We start from the raw sequence: 23,528 nt of genomic DNA, 5'->3' as shown, positions 1-23,528 counted from the left end.
CGTTTTAGGTTGTTTTGTTATCTGTGTATTATTTGTCCAGCCGTGGTGTCATAAATGATGGTGTTATGAGGGGGATTTATGAGGTACGTCTTGACTGAAGGCTTCCGTGTGAAATGCACCGCCCGCCACTGCCAAACGCGAACGCAGCGCGCACAGACTCCTAACTATACATTAGCGAGCAATGTATCAATGTAAAGGATTGGTTTCAAACTGAACGAGCACAAACGCTTCTCCCGCTTCTGCCCTTTAAATGTATATGTTTAACACAAAGTATTGGGTTTGTCTGTTCCTCTGTCATTGGCTGTTGCGCGTTTTTCCGCAAATGTCATTGAAATAAGGTAGTTCGTGTGTAATTCTTGCTACTGTTTAAAGCACCGGGGGAAAGTTGCCATCTTTGGTTGAGGTAAAGATAATGAAAGAATATCAAATGTTGTACAGCAGCCAAAGTCGGCCTCGGAAATGTGGAAGCAATTCCAACAAAATGTACGTTTATGAAGGCAGTGTAGACGACTCACGGTTGGACTCTTCCAACACACATGGACGTAGCAACTTGTGGTTGTGTGTCAACAGGGAGCAAAGCTTTATGTTGTTGGTTAGGGGTGGAGCTGAGGATAGACCCGGGAGGTACAATGTTCCTCCTCATCCTCAAAAAAAAAAAAAAAAAAAAAAAAAGCTAAATTTATTGGTTACCATCTGCAGGGTGGAGGAGTTTGGGTTATGGTCAGGCCAAAGAAAGGCTTCTAATTAAACAGTCATCATTATCAATTTGCGGCCAGTGATCATCATCTCCAACACTGGTTGTCCAAGATGAACATGGGATCCTTGAGGCTTCGCTTAAAGCCAATGGAGGCCGGAATTAGAATAGAAGAAAAGTGCTAGCAAGAATGTGTGTTTTTTTTTTTTTTTTTCAAAACTTGGCAGGATAGGCTACACGAGGCCTTGCACCAAATCAGGTTTAAACAATTACCCGACATCAGAGAAACCAGTAAAGCCTCATTGCTGGCACCGGCTTTTGCCTGCTGTACTTCAGTCCAAAGCCTGGGCTAAGCTTTTGATAATTTCAATTAGCGTAAGAAGGTCTGCCTTCAGTATGACTGGCGCAAATGGAGCACTCCTTTCCAGTTTGACAGCCCCTTAATGTACTATTTCATGGTCTGATGTGTGAGTGACACAGTGGCGCTCCGAGAGAATGGGGGGAAAAAGCTTATTAGGTCCTAATTAGAACGCTGTGATTAAGGGGAAAGTGAGTGTGATTAGGTGGCCAGCGGCTCATGTGGTCACATTGATGGATATTCAGAAGACTGGATTTATTGGTCTGGATACGTTTCGTCGGCTTGGGACACACGAGCAGGAATCACTGAACTTTTTAAAATTCTGGTGAATGCAAAGGACTCTCAGTTGGATACACACTTCTGAAATAACACATTTGCTCAAATTGTCATGTCCATCTCGACTTAATTTCTATAAATTGCTTGCCGTGCTTCTATTTTGACCTGATTATTTCTACAACACTTGTAGAATATTACAATGTCCCACCACTGGTGAGTTATTATTAGAACATTTTTATTAGCTCCACTCCGATCATTTAGCTCCCTACAAAGAAGAAAAAAAGACTTCTAAATTTGAGTATTGTTAACTTTAACAAATTTGAAAGATTGACAAAAACGGCAAGACTTTAAAGCGGCCATGCTAGCATGAAAGCCCAGTTCATGTCGGACTCTTCCGTCTTTTTGTCTGTGACTTGGACTATCCAAAGGGAAAATGCATTTTCAGGGTGTAGCTGGCTAGCAAGTTTGCGGCTTGATGCAGTTGCGGCAAACAACCACCGAAGGTGCTCAAACGCTTTTATAACGGGGCAGCCGCGACCCATACCAGATGCCCAAGAGTGTCATCTGGCGCTGTTTTTAACTCGGGAAAACTGATATAGCGCAAAGTAGTTAAATGCTCTACCTCTACAATTTTAGTCCTTTCAAGTTTTCAACAATTATCTTCAAACATATATAATGTATTTAGAAACATATCCCCAAATTTATTTTACGGGGCATATTTTGGATTTTTGCTCGAAAGCTACGTGAAAGGCATGGAAGAATCCCATTTTTGATGAAATCCAAAATATATATGATCCAACTATTATTATCTTACAATGGAGAGATTATCTGCAGATTTTCTTCCTAACACAATAAACCGCGGACCCCCCCACTGAGGTGCCATTCGAAATCTTTTAGTGGCGTATGCGGAGGGCAGAATATTGTGAGATTTGACAATTTCACAACTGACTTCCTCCTTAAAATGACACTGGCTTACCTGACCATTACTCCTTTTGATTTCAGCAGTACATGCCTCTGCGCTCGGAGAGGTATTCATAATAAGCTTAAACTGCACTGGCTGCTTTGCTAAAAGGTGCTTATCTCGTGTCTATTCAAAAAATAAAATGGGGGAGGGGGTATTGTATGGTGGGCTTCATATTTTTTATTTTTCCAATTTCAACATTTTACCATTTGGCCACAGTTACCCCTCTAAAAAAAAAAGACATTCAATATGATGTAGAGTGGGCGCACACACACACACACACACACACACAACAGTGAATATGTTAACATACTCTGACACAAGTTGACATGCTGCCCATGGCTGGAAAAATATTATTATACCATTTAGGAATTGAAAAGAAGCAGCTGTGGAAAATCTTTTGTTTCTGTAGCTCGCTTGAAATACTAAATGATTGAATGACAATTTGTTGAAGTATTTTTTTTCTTTCGAGTTTCGGGTCATTTGTAGCTTCCGGGACATTGGACAATTGAATGAATTCACGCCGCCGGTGTGAACGTATGTAACGACTTGTTTGCGGTGAGTCACTCTGGATGGGAGCAAAGTCAATTTGTCATGTCGAATAATGAGAAGCATGTGTTGAACAAGCGGAATGAACTGGACTTGATCTTTCATGTGACCCACCTGTCATACTTTCGGCACTGTTAACACCAAACTCATGTTACTGCTGTTGGGTCAGCCACTTAGAAGAACCTCTGGGTCCTGCTGCTCCACTCACTCTTTTTTATTTCTTTTTTTTCGGGGAGCTCTGCAACACAGGAGCAAACAAATCCAAGTGTGTGTGTGTGTGTGTCAGAATTTGAGTGCTCAGCGTTTGACAGTGTAGCACAAGCTACATCTTTGTCTCGAGCTTAATTAAAAGTGTGCCGTGAGCTTGTACAGATTCCCTCCTGCTGTCAGTCTGCAGAGTTTTACGGTTTCTTGTCCCATGCTGTAATAGGCTCACAGGACATGATGGGGTTGTAATAACTGCTTGGCAATGCTGTTATACCCCCCCCCCTACACACACACACATCATACTCCTCTAAATCCAACATGTACGCTGAAATATGGCATACATGGCACATGCTGTGATGTCAGTTGTTATTGCTGGACAACGCGGAGCAGTCAATTTGGGATTATTTTCCACAATCTGCTGTACGGAGCACATTATGTCACAAAGGCCACATTGTAGCGCTTTGGGTGTAGAGCGGCGTTGTCTGCTTCTTTCCCTTGTTTTGTTTCAGTCCAGACTGAAGATTTGCTTTATGCCCATTTCCTTTCCTTGTGCTGAAATCAATGGATAATAGGCCTCTGGCCCAGTTCATTTAATGGGAGAACATTTCATGCACTGGAGGGTGCAGACTAATAGGGAACAATGATATCCTGACTGATTGCATTCTTTATGTATTTTTTTAATTTAAACGTGACTATTTTGTTCAACGGCTGTCTTATATTCCAAATAATGATTTCTTTTCTTTGCTGTATGATTGTTTCGCCTCTGATTTGGACTGGCCAATAGTTGAACATCTAATAGAGAGGCTCCTGTTTTTTCCTGTAATTAAATTTCCCTTTAACATTTGCTGGCAGGAACCTCTTACCTTGTTTGACTTATTTATTGCCTGACTCGAGAGGTAATTTGACCTTTTATTTCAAAGGCTCTTTTTTTTTAATCCAGAAAAGGAGTGTTCAACTCAATTAAGCAAGTGATCAGTGGCTCAAACACTACATTTGTTTTCTCGGAAGAGAACAGGCGATCGAGTTGTGCTCTCAGCCCCCTCGTCCCTGCCACCCCGGGGGCAACAAGAGGAGGAGGTGAATAAGGGGGGGGATGAGATGCGGAGAAGGGGCCAGGGGGTGAGGGGGGGGGGGCGGAGACACGAGTGAGACGAGAATGGGGAGACCAGAGTGCCCTACAGTTCCTGCCATGTCGCTGGAGATTTGTGTCCTCCTTCTAAATCATTTCCCTCTTTAGAAGATTACGGTGGTAGAAATATTCGCAAACGCCCCCGAAATGAACTCATTTGCATTTTTAAATGCTGCTTTTATTTGTAGGTTGTTTAAAAAAAAGAAATGACCTGTGCAATTGTAAATACGAACAAAGAGGTTAGATGATTATGTGCTCTTGTTAGACACTTTTTTTCCTTGACTCTTGCATGGTGTGGGGGGTGTGTGTGGGTGTGTGTGTGTGTGTGTGTGTGTGTGTGTGTGCCATTGATTCCAACCAACGACAAATAATTCCTTATGAAAGATGCTGCACATCAACATGCAATGGAATGATGTCACCTAGTAGACTACAAATGTTTTCCACCTCAGCCCTCAGTTGGAAAATGATTATTGGTCAACCTACAACTACTTTTGCACAGGAATAATAAAAAAAAAATAATTGGTGGAAAACTAGGGCCCTCCTAAATTCTGCTAAATGCTTTTTCTGGTGACAAAAAAAAAAACAAACAAAAAAAAAAACGGCATGATTTTCAGACACCACTGTCTTGTTGTAACCTGATCATTTATGGATCAGTTGTTTCCTTTCTGGTTTAATTCACCATGTGATTGATTTTCAGTGCAGGGCTGTTGGAAAATATCCACACTAAGCTGTGCTTGGACTAGGGGATCATTTGAATACAGACGCTTGTGGCTTCAGCCTCGTCAGTGGCAAGCACGTTGAGCGGCGAGACAGTTGCAGATTGATTTTGTTGCTTCTGATGAAAGTTGCAAGGAAACAATGTTATTGTTGACATGTAAGCAACAATTTTACTATTGGTCTCGAATACAGTGAAAATAATAATAAAAAAAAGATTGAGTAGATTGTTCATGTTGTAATATTATTTTTTAAAAGTTGCTAATTCCGCATCCTGTCTGAATCTTCTCCATTGCCTGAGGTCCCTTCGCTCTGTTTCGGTTCACCAGTCTTGTACTCAGTTCTCGGCAAATGAGGGATGGACATTTTTTTCCAGAGGTGGATATTCCTTTAGTGTTAATCAACAATGATTCTGAAGCCAAAGGTAAAAGGTCAGCGCAAGGCTACAGGTGGTGTGCCTGGCAGGTCTGTCCGTGGATGCGCAGCAAATGATTAACACCTTGCCGGTCACGCGTTCATGGTTGTTTCCTGAAGAATAAAAATCAAATTACAGATACATGAAAGGGCTAGAGAGACCGATTTTTTTTCTCTGCAGCTCATCAGGACAGACTGATAGTTTTTAAAAAAAATAATATCACAGTACTTGATTTTTGTTTTTAATTGAATTGCAATCCCTGTTTTTCGAAAATGAAAGTGAACAAAAACATTACAAGATAATATGTCTTTGACACACCACAGTATTTAGAAAATAAAACATTAACAAGGTTTATTCATTTAAATTTTTTCAAGTTCTGCAGGCCGGATTAAAACGTTTAACGGGCCGCATATGGCCCGGGGCCGTAGTTTGCCCACACGTGATTTACACTATACTGTATATGTAGGTGCATGTGTGTGTGTGTGGCTACGTGCAGAGTGATGCCCCCGCTGATTCTCCTCGTTGAGCTCTTTGTCCACTACCACTCAGTGTGTCTGCCTCCTCTGGAGACTGGCAGCTTTCTGTAGTGCGCCTCCACAAAGACCCAACCTCTTTTGAGGTGTTAAAAACTTCCATTATGCATCTCCCTGGACAAAAAAAAAATGCCAAGCCCATTTTAGTCCAGTAGCAACACAGACGGACATTGTGGCCACGCTTCTCCAGCATTCATTTCACAGATTCTAAAACCAGTATGTGGTGAACAGGATTTGAGGGGCTAAAGTGCCCCGCGAGGGCCAGGCGATAAGAGGGGAGAAACACCGGCACACAGTAAACTAGAAGATGGACTCTGGAAAATAAACACATTACCTGGGTGAGAGGGAGAGACGTGTTATACTCCTGCACCCCACACACACACACCGCACACGCTGATAAAAGAGACAGAGGCAAAATAAAATATCCGTGTATAACTTGAAAGTCAAGAGAAGGAGTCTCATTGGTGTGCAAGAAGACAAGCCGTTTCCTGTGTTGTCTGTCTTTACAGGCTTTGGAGTTGAAGAATATGCGGAAGAATCAAAGAGAATTAGTAGGTGGCGTAGAGCTCCGGGACCCACATATTCTTATTCTCTTCTTATTTGACTTATTGAGAAAATAAAAGTAGATTTGCAGAGCAGCACATGAAAGCTTTGACCAGTCAAAGTGTTCACGCTGCTCCCTCGCAACAAAGTGCTCCTCGGTGGATTTTCTTTTCCCTTTTGCACGTTAGCCAGAAATGCTAATCCCGATTGTAGCCCGGTCAAAGATAGTTTCACCAAAGTGTCACTCCGATAGACATTCCTGACACACTGGTGCAAGACGTTTTTGTGAGTTGTCTGCTCTGTGGTGGCTCAGTGTTAGGATGAGTTCATTCACAGAGACAAAGATGAAAAGGGGATAAAAGGGAGGTTCGGAAGACAAGGCAGTGACAGTTAAGGCTGTGTTGGTGAATGAAGCAGCTGTTTTCATGAGGCTGACCTGTTTGTAACGCTAAATAACTCCAACAAAAATGTGAGCAGGCTAGCAGAAATACGGATTAAAAATAATTATTTGTCAAATGTGAATTATTTTTTTTTTTTTAACATTCCCTCCGATTTCATGCGTGGCTGCTTGTAACCACACACCATCTATGCAGGTAGTAACACCGGAGTTCGACATATCAAGCTTCATTTTGGTAGCCCGTGCGCATGGCGTAAAAACGGGCGTGACTTTGTTTCCGTGCGAGCGCAAATCTCATCTAGCGTCTTTGGGGTCGCGTTGCGCCCATTTGGGCGTTTCGGCACACAGAGTTGCCTCGCCCCTGAGTCATTCAACAATTTGCTAACAGGAAAAAGACTGCGCTCAGCATAAAAATGGGCACTTCATCATTCTCGTAATTCAATGTGTTTCTGAATCACTGGGTCGTCCTTCCTCGCCGCCCAGCGCATCTGTAAATTTGGTCACAAAAAAAGAGACAAAATTTTAGACTGTGGAGAAGGTCTACTTTGCAGCGTGGGTGGTCTAATGCACTTTTGGTGTTTTTGATTGAGGCGCAGGAAGACAGATTTAGTGCTCCGAGGATGTGTGTGGTGCCAGTCGACACCAGCATTGGACTTTTGGATTTCCTCTCAATCATTATAGAAATTAGAAATTAGAATTAGAAATCCCTTTATTGTCATTGTACTCAAGTGTGCAACTAGATTATAGGAATCAAATTCAAAATTTTGTGAGGTTACCGCCGGCTCAAAAAGTTGCATGGGTTTGCAATGTTGACGAAACAATCTCGGGAGTTTGACTGCTTGAAAAGTAGACTCTGGTTATAAAAGTTTGGCTTTCAACAATGGATGTTTGAACACAAACGGTGTAGCAACACATGTACAAAATTCACAGGCGTATAATATTGAAGATAACTAATCTCACTGCTCAGTTTTGACGGCTTTTTTTTGCGGTGCACCATCAAAACTATAATATGTGTATTATATCTGTCTGTATTAGACTCTCGCTTGGTGGTGAAGGTGCGCAGAGGGGAGGGCAATTGATATATAGCAAGAAATCATGATGCAAAAACTGCTTAATTCTTTTATATTATGTAGAATTCTATTTGTCATTTTAAAAACACGTTTTTGCGGAATTTGGGACGCATTAACGCCATTTCTATTCATTTTAATTGGGAAAGATGATTTGAGATACACCCCGCGACCCTAGTGAGGAGAAGCGGTACAGATAATGGATGGATGGATGGATTTGAGATCCGAATAGTGCAGTACTGTGGTGATTAATTTTCATATTTTTTTGTTAAACTCACAGGGTGGTTGAAAATCAAGAGTAGCCCACACCAAACACACACTAAACTGCTATCTCTCACAAAGGCCGACAAGAGGCTTGAGTTCAAACGGCAATCCCGGGAGGCAAAAGCGTTTGCTTGATGTCTACTTTAAAGATACATGAACATCTCCAAAATGGGAGGTGCCAGTACAAAGGAACGGCCTTTGCCTATGTTTTCGAAACTCATTCATGATATCCATCCATTATCTAAAGCACTTATCATGGGCGTCTGTGAAGAGCTGGATGAGAGGTGGAGTGCAGCCGTGAAAAAAAAATTCCAAGCCAGCTCGAATGGAAAATGTAATTCTTTTTAAATTGAATTAATTTATTGAAATGGAAATTCAGATGTTAAAGGTAACACAGTAAATATTGAGCTAATTCGAGTCAAGATCAGTGCTGGAATTTAGACTCGGTGTGTATACATTTTGGGTTGGGTTATTTGCGTGTGCGATAAAGATGTGACCCATGAACGTTTGAGAAAAGGACACACTTTGACACAAATGCCACAGGTGACTGTGGCTTCTCTGTCCCTGCTGCTTTAATGACACAATCATCAGCCTGCTAGAAATATAAATTTTGAGCGCGATAGCACTTTTGCTTGATTTCAACCTTTGTGGATTACCATGACCTGCATGACCGAAACTGATATAATATAAAAAATATCATTTTAGTGAGCACTTTGATATTTTTTCTAATTGATTTTGTGATAATTAAATGTCCTATGTGAAGCTGTGTTTCCCAACCTTTATTAAGATGAAGCACGCTCACCAATAAAGAGAAAAGTCGACAATAAGTGGACACCGGTTACCGGTAATTGCCATCTAGTTGAAGTAGGCATGGGCGATTTTGCCTAAAAATAAATGAAATAAAATGTTTTTTTTCACCAAAAATTAGATTTCAATTTTTTTTTTAAATTAGTAAAGAAAATGCAAAAGAACTTTTGTTTTTATTTTATCAAACAATTAACGTAAGTAAAAATTTCATATTCACCATAAAAATAAAAAATGACTGCCTTAGATAATTACTTTTTTTTTTTTTTTTTTTACTAAAAATGGCAATTAAAACAAAAATTTACTTTTGCTTCTATTTTATCAAACACTTGACATAAGTAACAATTTGCCTGTGCGCAAAATGACTTCAATAAAATACTTCTGGTGACAAATGTAACATAATGCGTTCAATTAGATGAATGTGCAAGAGGGGAACTTTTTTATCAACTTTAAACTTTTAAAAAATTAAAAGCTAAACATTCCTACTGGCGTCACTTAATATTACGACGGCTTATTCGTATCACCCAGTGAGGAGAAAAAAAGACGAGCTGATATTTCCTCATGACGAGTTTAAAGTCACCATTCCGAGATTAAAAATGGTCATGATGTGATTGAAGTCATCGTGACGAGATTAAAAGTCATCATGATGGCTTTAAATCTCGCCATGACAACACCCCATCCTCATTCATTGGCCGTCGCGTTCGGAGTTAAGTTGAACAATTAAACTGCAATTTAATTTATAACAAGCGCATTTTTCCGCTCATCAATCGCTGTGGTATGTGGATTTGTGATTTCATGTTTGGGTGTATCCCGGCATCACAACCGGGCTACGTGACCGCTTGATGGACATCCTACGTTTGGATTCTCTCGTCAACTAACTAATGACGACTTTAAATCACGTCATGGTGCCTTTAGATCTCTTCTTGTCTTTGTTTTCTCACTGGGTAGCACTGATATGCTGTCGTATTATAAATCTAAGATCACAACAAACGATTTTTGCTGATGTAAGGGACCCGAGGTCTGTGCTTGTGTGTGTGTGCGACTGCTACCTTCCGTTGCAATCGGCTTCAAAAAAACTTGGAGTAAGTCTCTCCCCATCTTTAGCTCTTGTTGCACTCATCTCACAAGCATAACTTTGGGACGGAAACAACGAGGAGGACGGACGTTATGGAAGCTCATGGCGGCCAACGTCCATTGCATAAAAAAAATAAATAAATAAGAAAATTGGTGGGGTTGGTATGAGGGGAACTGGATGTTTTTTTAAGTCGTCTGTAACAAAACAAATTCAAATTTATCCCCCCCCCCAAAAAAAAAAAATTGACGTATCACCCAGGCATAGGTGGAAGAGCATTTAATTGTTCTGCCTATGACTATCCATCACTGGCATGGATAGATGAACAAGAAGATACATTAGTGAATTGAGCAATTAGCTTAAGTGAAAATGGACAATTTCCCACAGCCATGTTTGTCCATCTGGGGGCAAAAGGGAAGACTTTGTCGGGGCCCCAAGCATGTTGGGGACCCTTGCCAACACCTCAGTGACATATCATTAATTCAAAATAAAGATTTACCTTGTTTGCACCCCCCCCATCGACAAAAATAGTCCTGTTTGCTAATCGGTGATGTTATTATTCCGATAACTAGCGAGACTTAATCTGTTTCGCTGCTGTTGCTTTTATGCGGAATATGCCACCCTACGGAACTGCCGGCAAACTAATGGAAAAAAAAAATGGATGTATTATTTTATTAGGGAAAGTGTTTTGACAATCGGTTGGGAAAAATGTGGTGAAACTAATAATTTGCCCTTAACTGCAATTGTTTTTAACAAGTCCCCAGTCCTCTAATTAGGAGTGCTTTAATGTTTCCTGCCTGTAGGTCTAATTCACAGCAGGAAAAGAGCGGCTGCACGCTGCTACAATAGGCCAGTTGACACACACTCTTATTACTCTGCGGGGATTGCGGCATTTCATTAGAATATAATTTGGGGGCTCGCTCATTATTTGCAATTAGAAATTTCTTTGTTGTTCTCCCTCAGTCAAATAATTGACATAATAAGTCACGAATAAGGAATACATTTACCCATGTATTATTTTCCCCTATTGTTTTTCATTCCCATCAGAGGACGAGATCAAGGCTTGGTAAACTCTGTGTAATTATAAGAGCTCCCGTTTACTGAGGCAAAACAGGAATTAGGCCGACAGTCAGAAGTCTGACAAGGCTGGAGTATTGAATTACCATCCATGTTGTGTGTGCTTTCTCAAGCCAGAATGAATAGCTGGAACACAAGTTAATCGTGTGTGAATGCAGAGGTGGGTGGTTGCAGCTGAAGCACAGTTCCGAACAGTGAAATTGTCTGCGTTTCAAAGGCCAATGTACTATTCATGCAACAGCTTCCTACAGAGTCCGGGTCAGTCCGGGCTCCCCTCTCCTCCTTTGTCACCTTGAGGCTCAAGGCTACCACATTCAGACCTGTCTGAAACTCTTTGCCTTTATCTACTTTGCTTGTGTTTATCCTCCAGCTGCCCACACACACACTGATAGCAACGAGCCGGCCATATTTATCGGCGATTCTCGTTGACGACGTACCGGCGGGACGTGGCGGGGTACTGAGGTGGCGTGGTGCAAATTAGTGACAGATCAGTTAAGCGTGACCTTAGAAGAAAAAAAAAATGGCTTTGCTTAATTGGCAGTTCTGATGCAGCCTAATTGCTGAAATCAGATGGTTATGAGATGGTGGTTTATTGTGGGGGAAAAAAGAAAATTCATAGGAAATCATTACAGAAATTTTACCCAGTTAGATGGTTGAGCCGTTTCCTTTGTCTTTTTTTTGTTCTCTGCCGTTAAGAGGGATTCAGGCCTGCCGGCCGCTTACTGTGTGGGGTGTGTCATAAAAGTTCCAGGATTGGTTCTCACAAAAGATATTTTTCAATCCCAAACTGCAAACAGTGAATTTTCTGTTTCGGGAAGAGAGTTGTGGCTGCTTCACCATGCCGACTGAGCATCTGACAGTTCCTGCCCACTCACCCGACCTGGCTCCATGTTGTGCAGTATGACTTTTTAAAGACTCTTTTTGAACACTGGTGATTCACACCTTTTCAATCCAGTTTCATAATTATTCCATAAATGAACACCTCTAACGGTTGTCATGGCCCCTAAAACAATTGTCAGGAGTTTCAAAGTCGATTTTACTCTGAGGACAGCGAGCACGCTCTTCCAAAGTGACCTTCAAGCCAACAGTCACCATGGCCCTGATTCTTTTTCACTTGTTCTTTTTCTGTTTGTTCTGATGTCGGTAAACACTGTTATCAAAGGGCCATGTTGTTTCAAAAGCAGGCACCATGTTCCTGTTTCATTCTTCAATCACATAGTTTTCCGTACCACTCGCTCAATGTAATATTGTCTGTAGTGTCATTTTTTTATGTTGCCATTTATTAGTATAATTAAAGACGCCATCTTTTTTTTTTCTGTGCTTACATTTCAGGTCATTTACATGAATTCGAAATCAACGTGCCAGTGAGTTGCTGGAAACTGGGGAGCGAGTCTTTCAGTTTTTGTAAGTATCAATTTTCCTCTTGAGCTGTTTCTGTTCCTGACACGTTCCTCGTCGTCTCCTGCTGTTTGTCACCCACACTGAGCACCTGCAGCAAATGAGCTGGTCAATTGAATCGTCACAACGCATGCACAATTACACACTTTTAGAGAAGCAAACTTCACCATTGGATCCTACAACTCTTTTCAATGTTTATTCTATTAAAATCAATAAATACTTTGAAATGATTTTAGATGCATATTGTTGGCGTTGGACGGAATCATTTGACCAACAACATTTTTTAGGAGACCCCAAAACGTCCAATTTGTTAAACACACTGTTAAAATACAGTGGACCTCCGTTACGGCCACATCAAATGAAGTGCAGGGGAAATTAAAAAAAAAAAAATTAAACCCCTGAAAATATTCCCAAAATAATGATTAATATTGAAAAGAACTTTTCCTTGAAAAATGTGGGGAAAATGACAAAAAAAGACATTGCCCAGAAACAAGATAAAATATTTAAAAATATTCAAAAAATGTTGAAAACAATAAAAACAAAAACAACCAAACAAACAAAAAACATCTGCTAATTGTAAATCGGCGGTTGCTGAATCACATGTGTGTGCGTGTGTGTGTGTGAGGGGGGGTCCATTTTGTACGAAGAGAGTAAAATGCGAACCTGGCATAGACCATTTGGAGCTACCATGTTCCAAATGAAATGTAAAACAAATGCTCATTTGTTTCCGTTTTACACCTCACGCTGGCTTCATCACGCCTGCTGTGATTAGTGATCAAAAGTTCAACGCCAACCACTTGGCAAATAGGACCTTGCAATTGTTTTTAACGTTGACAACCTGTATTAGCTCCAACGATACAAGGAAACAAATTAGTGAACCTATCGTTATGGGACACGCGTGTTCAAGCCCCACTTGAACTGAATAAATCGTCCTCAACACGCTTGTGATAAGTCGACCTCTGTTTTGCATGATGTACGCTCTTATGATGAAGTCATTAAAGTAAAATATGCTCTCAGTGGATTAGATGCGGTGTTGTCTGGCTGCTCTTTACAGTGGTGATTAAACACGGACGATATTGAGTCGCAGCAAAAGGATCTCACCTCGAGGTTTATTGTTATTATTTAAATGAATGATAAACATGATTTATTTGATGAATAAAAATCCAATATAGATTTGGCTGCTGTCCTGTATCTCAAGGTATGATCCCTGCAAGCGTTCGACAGAGTTCACTTAGTAGCACTATGCGGTGAAAAACAGGAGCAAAGAACACGCCATTAATCTTCTTGCTACCCCAGCTGTGGAAAGTAATGCATAACTAAAAGTCCGCTTAAATGAATTAATGACTTCAACCATGAACTTCTCTCCCAAAACGCCATGAATCGTCTCTGACTGAAAATGCACCGTGACCCCGGAGTGTGAAGTCCCTGTTGCCTTTAGAGTAGCCACTTAATTGATTTGCAAATTATTTAAAGTTTGCGGTACCCCGGGGAGTACTCGTCTCTAATGCTGGCCCATTTTGAGAGTCGTCAGGAATCGTGGCAATAACACAACCAATGTGAGAATGGGAGACGATCGCGTGAACCTGGGCAACATACTTTTTTCCCGCCGTACTACAACAAAATGTAATTGCACATCCACTCCAGTAGTTGGCAGTGGCGCTCTCCTTTCCCGTTGTGTGCAGCGAGTATTAACTCGATGGTGTAGGTTTGTTTTGCAATGAAAATATTATTATTCATAGTTGCGGCGGTGAGTGGGAGGTGGTGAGGGGTGCGAATTGGTTTGTTCTTGCTAGGAGGGGCGTAACAGAAAATAATGGAGAAGTGCTGCTTTAGAGCGAGCGCCTCGTTGTCATCCCCAGTGGGATATATTTCAGCCACCGGAGGTTGTAAGCGGGTAGATTGCTTCAGCGCAAATATGTACAGGTAGTCATGTATTGAAGTGTGAATTTTTTTATTTGATTGCTCGTTGATAGTTGAGCACGGCAAGATTTCTGTGCTTTTAGCGGACACGCCCACATTGTTTGAAAGGGAAGAAAACGGCGACATTTTTCGCAGTTTTGAAGATTCTTTTTAAAAATTTTTGTCTTTTACTTTTGTTTTTCTTTTTTTATGTCACGATTGTTAACAACACTATTGTCTGTGGTTCGTCAAATGTACTAGACTTGAAATACAATGCAACAAAATATTTTCAACACAACACATAACATGCAGGTGCCCCTTGTTCATCATGAATTGACTCGCGTTGTTGTCACGAGCCCAGATTGAGTCATTGGATCATTGTCGAACAGGTTAATTCAACGGCTCCAACGGCTTTCATTGAAATGCAGCTGTGAAGAAATCTCGGCGTTAATATCAAGGAGCCTCTAATCTGGAGCCATTAGCAACCGCTGTCATTCAGACACACGGTGTCGGCCTGATTTAAATAAAATGAAATGAAGATAGTTGTTTCCGGTCCCTCGGCTTCACTCATTGCCATAAACATATGCTCTGTGCCCCGCTTCTTTCCATCTTATTTATGACTTTAATTTGTTGTGTGGGCTGCGCAAGAAATCAAATTTAATCCAATCCTCGCTGGGACCCTGTCATATAATAACATGGTAATTTCTGTGTATCCTTTTGAAAAATGAGGAAATTAATTCCTCCTGACATGTTCTAATTATTCCAGTGTGAACGGCGGATGGGCTCCTCGTTTTCCCTCCCCCACACCCCCCCAGACCCTCCTAAGTGTCAGTTGCTGACGGGTGGCGAGGTGCTAATGCTGACCAGCAGCGCGTTTAATTTGAAACATGGGCAGACACCTTTCAACACACCTTGCTAATGTTGGAGTGGCTCACACAAATTAATTCGCTACTCATCTGGCTGCGCTGACGGAAGCGTGTGTGTCTATCTCAAGAGTGTGCGTGTGCGTGTGTGTGTGTGTGTACATGGATATCAATAAGCGAGGTCACTTTAAGTCGACTGACAACCGACGAGGTGTGCATACGTTTAGCGTGTGTGTATTCGCATGCAGTACTTGAGAGCTTGACCAAGTATGACGCTTCTCATGCGACGTTGAGATGAAGACCGTGTTTGGACACCTTCCGAACTAACGGTACTTTTTCACACATGCCCGCACGCTGTTGAGCGCACGCAGAGCCTTTATTTAATTAAACTGTCATCAAGCAGTCTTTACCTTGTCATTTTCTTTCAATGTTAGGGCAGTTGTGGCAGCAATGGTGTCAAATCATGACAAATTTGCGCACTAAACATCGATGGGCTTAATTTGAATAGGGATAAAGTAACGTGTGTTGTCATTGTCGGCTTGAATTTTTTAACATCTCACTTAAACTTTTCTGGCACTTTTTTTTTTTTTTTTTTGCTTAAGTTACCAAACAACACACTGTTGAAGTTGGTATTATACCTTTTATTTTATTATTCATATTCAATTTGTATTTGTTAACTTGATAAATTTAATGAGCTAAAAAAATAAAATCTCAATTTTTTTATGCTATCATTGATGACGAGTAGAGAAAAAGATCTATGTTTTTTTTTTTTTTAAGTTATGACAGAGTCATCATCTTGCTCAAATTGAGGTTAAAAGAAAAATGGCGGGTGCTTGGCATATTTGCCTCACAGTTCAGAGGTTGGGGGTTCCAATCTTGCCTCGATTCCGGTTCTTTGCTCAGGGGGCGCGTGTGACCCTGGGGAACATGCTTTTTTCCGCCGTACTACAATAAAGTGTAATTGCACATCCTCTCCAGTAGTTGGCAGTGGCGCTCTCCTTGCTCATTATGCGCAGCGAGTATTAACTCTGCGGTGCAGGTTTGTTTTGCAACAAAAATGCGATTATTTCGAGTTGTGGGTGGTGGTGGTGGGGTGGCGCTAATCGTTTTCTTCTCGCTAGGTGGGGCGTACAAGAAAATAATTGTGAAACACTGGATTAAATGAATATGAATTTTTTTTTTTTGGGGGGGTCTATACGTGCCTAGCAACCAATCAATGTGCTTCCCCGCCTCTCACCCAAAATCAGTCGGGATGGTCTCCAGTTCACCCATGAACCTGATGTGGGCAAATGGTAACGAAAATGAATGGTTTGAAGACGTAGCCCAGAGTACCGTATACATACACGCTTCAGCACGAAGAAATGTGTTTCCACTCTAATGCTGTATAGTATCTAAGCAGCTGAGACAGGAGGAGAAAGAAATAAACAAACAAAACTGAGTGAGCATTGGAGTCGCCTTGAAACCACAGAGCTGTAATTGATTTGCTGTGCATGTGTGTGTGTGTGTGTGTGCATGTGTGTGTGTTGTCTCCGGGCCGCAGAAAAGAGGACTCATGGTCGTGGCGTCATGGTCGAGGAGAAGAGAGCACGGCTTTGTGAGCGGTGGGTGGGTCGCCCATGAGTCAGAGACGGGAGAGGCGTCAACATGGCCGCCACGGCCCACTGGGACTTCAGTCAGTCAACCCCCTCGCCCCACTGACACCCCGTAGGGTTAATCGCTGTCACTTGGGATCCATGCCGAGGGAGCGAACGGTGTCTCCATCAGTGTGGGAGGATGAGACTCGGGGTGGCAGTTTGAGAGATCCCGCTGCAACCCCGTGAGTCGCGCTCTTTAGGTAGTTTCCTCTCCACGCTGTCGAGTGGCGTCGTAGTTGATTCGTGCGGAGAACTTTTGGAGACTTCGTCTTCTCGGCATCCTTCAATCTGTATGGCGCTATCTCAGTTTGGTGTGACATCACAGCGGGATGTGTGCAGCTAATTTCTCCGGCTCGTAGCGCAGTGCACACTACGTGAGCCTGTTGGAGAGCGCCGTCTCGTGCCAAGACCCACATGGCTGCTGGTGATGCATTAAATCAGCAGTCAATTTGACTGCAAGTTTGAAATCTGGCCTAGGTTAAGGGGATGTGCTGAGGCCGTGTTAATAGCGAGCTTGTTGTCCATATGGTACTGCTTTAATAGAGCACATTTGTTGCAGATGGTGGGAGACTCGGTGAGGCAGAGGGAGCTTTTGGCAGGGGCTCATTCTTCGAAAGGGTTGCCGGGCTGCTCAGAGCCAACCCAGGCCGACTTAGTGATGTCGATACTCCCTTGCCCTTGAATTGTGGCTCTGCTTTCATATAAAGCCATTCTTCTTTTTTTTTTTTTTTTCTTTCTCGAAGAGGAGCAGATATATTGGAACTCACTCACATTTTCCTGAATTCGGTCATTTGACGTCCAAACCGCAACTTTGCTTCCATACGCTAAGTTCAGTTGTTCCTGACCACAACGCGACGGCAGACAGCAGACACAGCTGAGGAAACACAGGCAGTGAGAGTGAGAGTGAAAGAACAAGGCGAGAATGGAATGAAACCCAAGATATAGACAGGACCCCAGCATGGCTAATCGCTTGCATCGCGATGAAGGATTGAGGCCACACTCAGGCTTGTTGTTAGCAAACAATATGGTTTCAAGTAGAGTTGTCAAACACATGGCCCGCGGGCCGGATCAGGCCCACAAACAGATTTAATCGGCCCGTGTGAAGATTTGGTATAAAAAAAAAAAATAAAAGAATAAACAGCCGCCCCTAATTCGCCAAATGGTCGACGTTTGTTGTACAAAAGTAAAACATTAAAAAATTTTTTAACATAACCTCAGATATTTCAATATGTATAGTAAAATTCAATTTGGCGATCGAACTTTTCTTTCAAAGCTCTTGATGTTCAACACGAAAATGACCAGGATATCAAGATTTAAAACACAACTTTTTATTTGAAAAAACAAACAAACATGAATGTGTTAAATACATCACACATATCTGCGTAATATTGACATCAATTGTTTTATGTTATAAATCATGATTTTACTGGTCCGGCCCACATTTCCCTCCATGAGGCCCCTGAGCTAAAATGAGTTTGACACCCCCAGTTTCCAGTCTTTTTTTTTTTTTTTTTTCAATGTAGTTTGTATTAAAATCGCATTGAGTGTAGTCATTGTTTTTGTTGCCTGTGGTGGCTTTTGCTTTTTGCACTCAGAGAAGTGAGGAGACACGCTTGATCTGTTCTGCACTGTTTGACGGGTGTTTTCTCACGTTGTCACCGGCTCGGTGTGGTGATGGTATTATGTGCGCTGGGCCCAGCTGAGTGGAAAAAAAAGAGCAGAGCAGCAGTGCCCGTGGCGTTTGCTCTCCCGCCTCCCTAGACACCTTCTTGTGAGAAAAGTCGCGGCTGAGCCCTCTGGGCCGTGCAGATCCACTGCCTCACTAAGTGCTGGCCAGACTGAAAGGCACGATGTCCTTGGGCTCGCTTCATTCTTTCCATTGTCTCTTGAGCCAAGACGGCAAATGCGAAAATGCCAAATTACACACATATCACGACGACCCTTTTGTCGACGGTCATTAGTTCTTGTGGGATTTGCGATTTAGTGATAGAGTTATTGGGATGAAAATGACTTTCAACATACGAGATGCAATTTTAATCGGTGGCTCTTGAGTTTAAAGACGCTGTGGTTTGCTTCTAAATATAAATTTTTTATGGTAATTGCTAAATTGATGTGCACAGGCTCAATTTTGGAGATCTAGCATTAAACTGCTTTTCGGTGTTTCGTTTTTCTAATATTTTGGGCATCTGGCACATAATCCTGTGCAATTCCGAGTTAGTAAGGCCTAGTACACATGTAATGATTACTTTATTATTATTATTTTTTCAAGTTTAAGAGACTGTTCATCTGTTACTGACCCCACACAAGAAGGTAAAAGAAAATCGGACATTTAACAGTTTTGACCAGACTTTGTGTGGTGTGCTAGAATACTCTCGACACAACACGCCACAAATGACAAATTAACTCATATAACACCTCACAAAATTTTATTGGATAATCTTGTAAAACCCGAAAAAATCTGCCGTTTGTCATCCTTACTTGTGAAGGGGCGAAATTAAAACAAAAATAGCCCGATTGCCTATGTGGGTCTTTTTATTAGGAGGTCCAAAAGTCCTGAAGCTCGCAAGTTTGCTGGTGGCTAGCCCGCCTTGTCATGGCGCGAACAACCTCACGATGACCAAGTGGGATATATTCCAGGCAACACAGGCTTTAAGCGGATATATTTTAATGGGTCAAATGTAGGGATGTGTCGGAATAAGTAGCATCCATTTTTCAGCGTGACTCGGTTCCATGCATTCTGGGGACTCACCCACAGTCTTTGAGACAGCATCAACATCAATCATTTCAATTTGGCAGCGTTGTGAGGCAAGGCGGCTTTATTTATACTGCACATTTCATACACAAGGTAACTGAGTGTGCTTCATGCAATTAAAAATACAACAAAGAGTTGCCAAAAGTTACGCAAATCCTCGAACGCTAACTTGTTACACCTGTAACACTTGGTGATTATTACGAAAAAAAAATCTTCAGAGTGGCCGATGCTACTGAGGACGTTACATTTACATTTATTTTCACTTTAGAGGTAGTGATGAGAAAATAAAGCTTCAAATTTGCTTCATGAACCAACTGCTGTATAAAAAAGTCCTCTGGATGGCACTGTAGGTTTAAATAAAGGGTTTAAAAAAATGTCAGGTTAGTGTGCGTTCAGCACAATGTTGAACAGAGGGTGCCATCTAGAGGAGTCCAAAAATACTACAACTGGTTCATGAAACAAATTTGAAGCTTCATTTACCCATCACTATTTAGAGGGACTTTGAGTACCATGCTCAAGTGACATTTTGTCTTCCACTAGTTGAGCAATGGCCTAAATTACCGGTGTTTTCCGGACTATAAGGCGCACATGTATAGAAGCCGCAGCGACCCCTCAGAAAAAAAAGATGTTATACAAGCTGCACCAGGCTATAATCCGCAGTTTTCTATGTTGAAAAAAATTAGATGTTTACTGCATATACAGAACGATTTTGTCCTGTGAATGCACATAACGGTACATAAACAGATTCTTAAAACAGTGCCTTTTAACACGGCAACAACTTTGCTCATTAAAATGGAATAAAAAAAAAAAGAGATTTATTTATGTATTTTATGAAATACAGAGCGTCCCCTACTGATGAAAGAAAAAGCCACAGAAAATCCTCATCGTTGTATTAGCCGCATGGTTCAAAATCTGGCAAAGAAGTAGCGGCTTATCGTGCGGAAAATACGGTACTGTGAGATCTAAAATCTTCCAACTGGGATCGCGTCCTACGTCGCCACTTGAAGCACGTGGAAGTCTCAATTCCTTCTCACCAAGCGTAACACAATAAAAGTGTGTATTCCGTGCAGCGATACCAAAAGTCTGCTGAAAGTCATTTTTAGCGCCGCATCTTGCGCATTTTGCGGAGAAGCCTTCTGAACGACCCCTACAAGCGGTGACATCATGACCACATCCTCCTGCCTCATTGACGCTGCACGCCTCATCTCGGGTCCCTTGCGGCCGAGCTCCCAGAAGCCGCAGCACCCTCGCCACACATGTGCTGCAGCTGGACCACCGCTTGCTACTCTGAACAAACTAGCGCCGCGCTGGGATCTGCGGTCGCAGCGCTGGATGTTCATGTATATATCCGTACACAGTTGTGGGAAAGGGCCGTATAGTGATCAGTAGTTTATGCGATGCAAACGTATCATCAGGCTCTCGCCGCTGACCGACGTTGTATGCAAATCGACTCCCCTGACGCAACAAGGTATAATTAATGATGTCAGTACGTAAAAAAACGAGCGCAGGGATGCACAGCCTTATTTCTGATTTAATTAAAGACATGCTGTATTATAAAGAGGAACATGTATACTCTGTGTTTTCGTTCTTCCGTTTGAATTCCGAGTTTTTTTCTGTTTCTTGAATCTTACCATCGTTTCTTAGTGAAAATGGTTCTCTGTGATTTCTCCTGCCAGAACCCCACACGCTGACATGGAAGGCTTTCTTCGTAGCAGCTTTTTACTGAGGTTAGTTTCATTTCCGTTGTTGCCATTGAGGATCACCGATCGGGCGAGGGTGGCTGTGGGCTACCACGGGTTAAATTTCTCCACACATTGTTAGTGTTAGACTTTGTCCTGTGTGTGCGTGTGCCCGTGTTTGTGTGTATATTTGAACTATGTTGAACGTGGATTCGAACATATTTATCCAAGCCGTGTGTGATGAGTGTGTCCATGTGGTTGCAGACAGGCATACTCGCCCAGTCAGACTGAAAGCACACATCAGCATAAGGGTTAGATGTAGATGGGGTGTCCCCTTTCTTTCCCCTTCATGTCTTAAAGGATCAGCAGATCAAGCTTTCTGGTCTTTACGCCGCATGCTTTGGGCCGACCATTCTCACCATCTGCCCCCCACCTCATCAGGGACACTTTGCTGGGGCCTATTGTCTTTGTCATGTACCGTGCTTTCCTGTGGTGCTCTCTGTTTTTATTTAAATCATATATATATATATATATATATATATATATATATATATATATTAGTGCTGTCGAGTGATTACATTTTTCACAAGAATTTCCATGATTCATTGCGATTAATCTGATTTTTCAACTATTATTTTTTGGGAAGCTTGTAACAGATATTTACTTGAATAATAACTCGGGATTAAAAATCATCAAATATGAAGCATATTTTATTCAAAGACCATTCAAATAGCTTTCTTTGATTTTTGAATACTATCTAAACAGAAACATTGTGACAGGCATTTTTTTTTCATTTCTAAAACTGCCCACACACCCCGGTTTGCAAGGCCTAGTGGTAATTTTTGCTGGTGTTTTGTTCTGAGATGATGTGCAAAAAGGTTGTACTGCTAATATGGTCCAATATTTGCAAAGTATGCAAATGAGTTTTTCAAGTAAATCAAACTGAGTTCAAATGTAAAAATTAGATCAATCTCCAGAGTTAATGCAATATATATATATATATATATATATATATATATATATATATATATATATAATTTGCCTGTGATTCTAATTAAAAAAAATGTGCTGTCATTAGACACAGTGGAAGTAAATAAGAGAACGTATTTGCCATTGGCTTCTCTCCGACTCAACCACCTTCTCCAGGCTCCAGTGTTGCTCCCTAATTAGGGTCGGCTCATTAGAAGCCACAGCAGCAGCATCTGCTTTTCAAAGCCTCTGTCAGCCAAACTTTACGAAAGCTAATGAATCCTCTTTGATTTCTTTTTCAAAAGGTCACTTATTTGATTAAATTAACAGCATTTTCCCCCCGTGCTATGAACAGTTGGGGCTATTTAAAAAGAAAGAACAATTTGATACGATTACCCTCGCTGGTTAAAACATCATCAAGGAATCCAACCAAAATGACTTTCATGCACTTTTTCGGCAAATCAATTTGGATCACACCAAATGATGTGCTGCACCTAAAACAAAACCCAAATCGGGACCAAACATTGTCGGTACAGTTGTCGGACTAATTTGTTATTTTGAATTTTCATTATTTCATGTTTCTTTTTTTTTTTTTTTACGTACAGACCATCTTTTATTTTCAAGGCACCGGAGCAATTTAAGCTGTGAGGTGGATCTGTTTTGCCTTGATGTGAGTTATTCGGGCAGACATGATACTATGTGTTTGTGTGAGCCCATTCTCTTGGATTGCACTTGTGTGTCCTGCACTGGGCTATGTGCTTTGGTGAGGGTGCGATTGGTGGTGGTGGTGGTGGTGGTGGTGGGGGGGGGGGGGGATTGGTGATGGGATGTGGCATTTAAGACATTCCTCAAGTGAAGAGTCCCAGCGAATTTTCTCAAGCAATTCAATTAGGTCAAAGGAAGGTTTGTGGGTGCCCCCTTCATCATTTTGTGACAAAATACTGAGGTCATGGTAAAAAAAAAACACATCAAAATTAAAAGATGTCATGGGGGAATCCAAAGTTTGATGAAGCTGCTGACCGTGAGAATACAACTCCTAGTTCTATAAAACAAAGTGACACAACTCACAAGACTGTGATTCACTGCGATGAGAGAGCGAGAGGGAGAGAGAGGGAGAGAGAGAGAGCGAGAGGGAGCGAGAGGAGAGAGAGAGAGAGAGAGAGAGAGAGAGAGAGAGAGAGAGAGATAGAGAGAGAGAGAGAGGGAGCGAGAGGGAGAGAGAGAGAGAGATAGAGAGAGAGAGAGAGAGAGTGGGGGGGGGGGTTTCTTGGGTG

General features: G+C 41.7%; 1 protein-coding gene across 3 annotated transcripts in view; it reads left to right on the top strand.

Moving 5' to 3' along the window:
* sox6 (SRY-box transcription factor 6) overlaps positions 1–23,528 on the top strand; it is a 140,465-nt gene that overhangs the window by 9,172 nt on the left and 107,765 nt on the right. For 2 of the 3 annotated variants that reach the window (XM_088295781.1, XM_088295780.1), the window contains exons 2-3: positions 12,393–12,464; positions 21,283–21,333. In XM_088295781.1, coding sequence (XP_088151907.1) covers positions 21,299–21,333 — 35 coding nt within the window. In that variant the 5' untranslated portion in view covers positions 12,393–12,464; positions 21,283–21,298. The remainder of the gene's footprint in view (positions 1–12,392; positions 12,465–21,282; positions 21,334–23,528) is intronic. The other variant, XM_088295782.1, reaches the window with a different exon arrangement.

Source organism: Idiotropiscis lumnitzeri, chromosome 5 (assembly GCF_059441095.1).
Source record: "Idiotropiscis lumnitzeri isolate Australia: NSW breed Sydney's pygmy pipehorse chromosome 5, RoL_Ilum_1.0, whole genome shotgun sequence".
NCBI classification, from domain to species: Eukaryota; Metazoa; Chordata; class Actinopteri; order Syngnathiformes; family Syngnathidae; genus Idiotropiscis; species Idiotropiscis lumnitzeri.
This window is presented reverse-complemented; position numbering and strand designations above follow the sequence as displayed.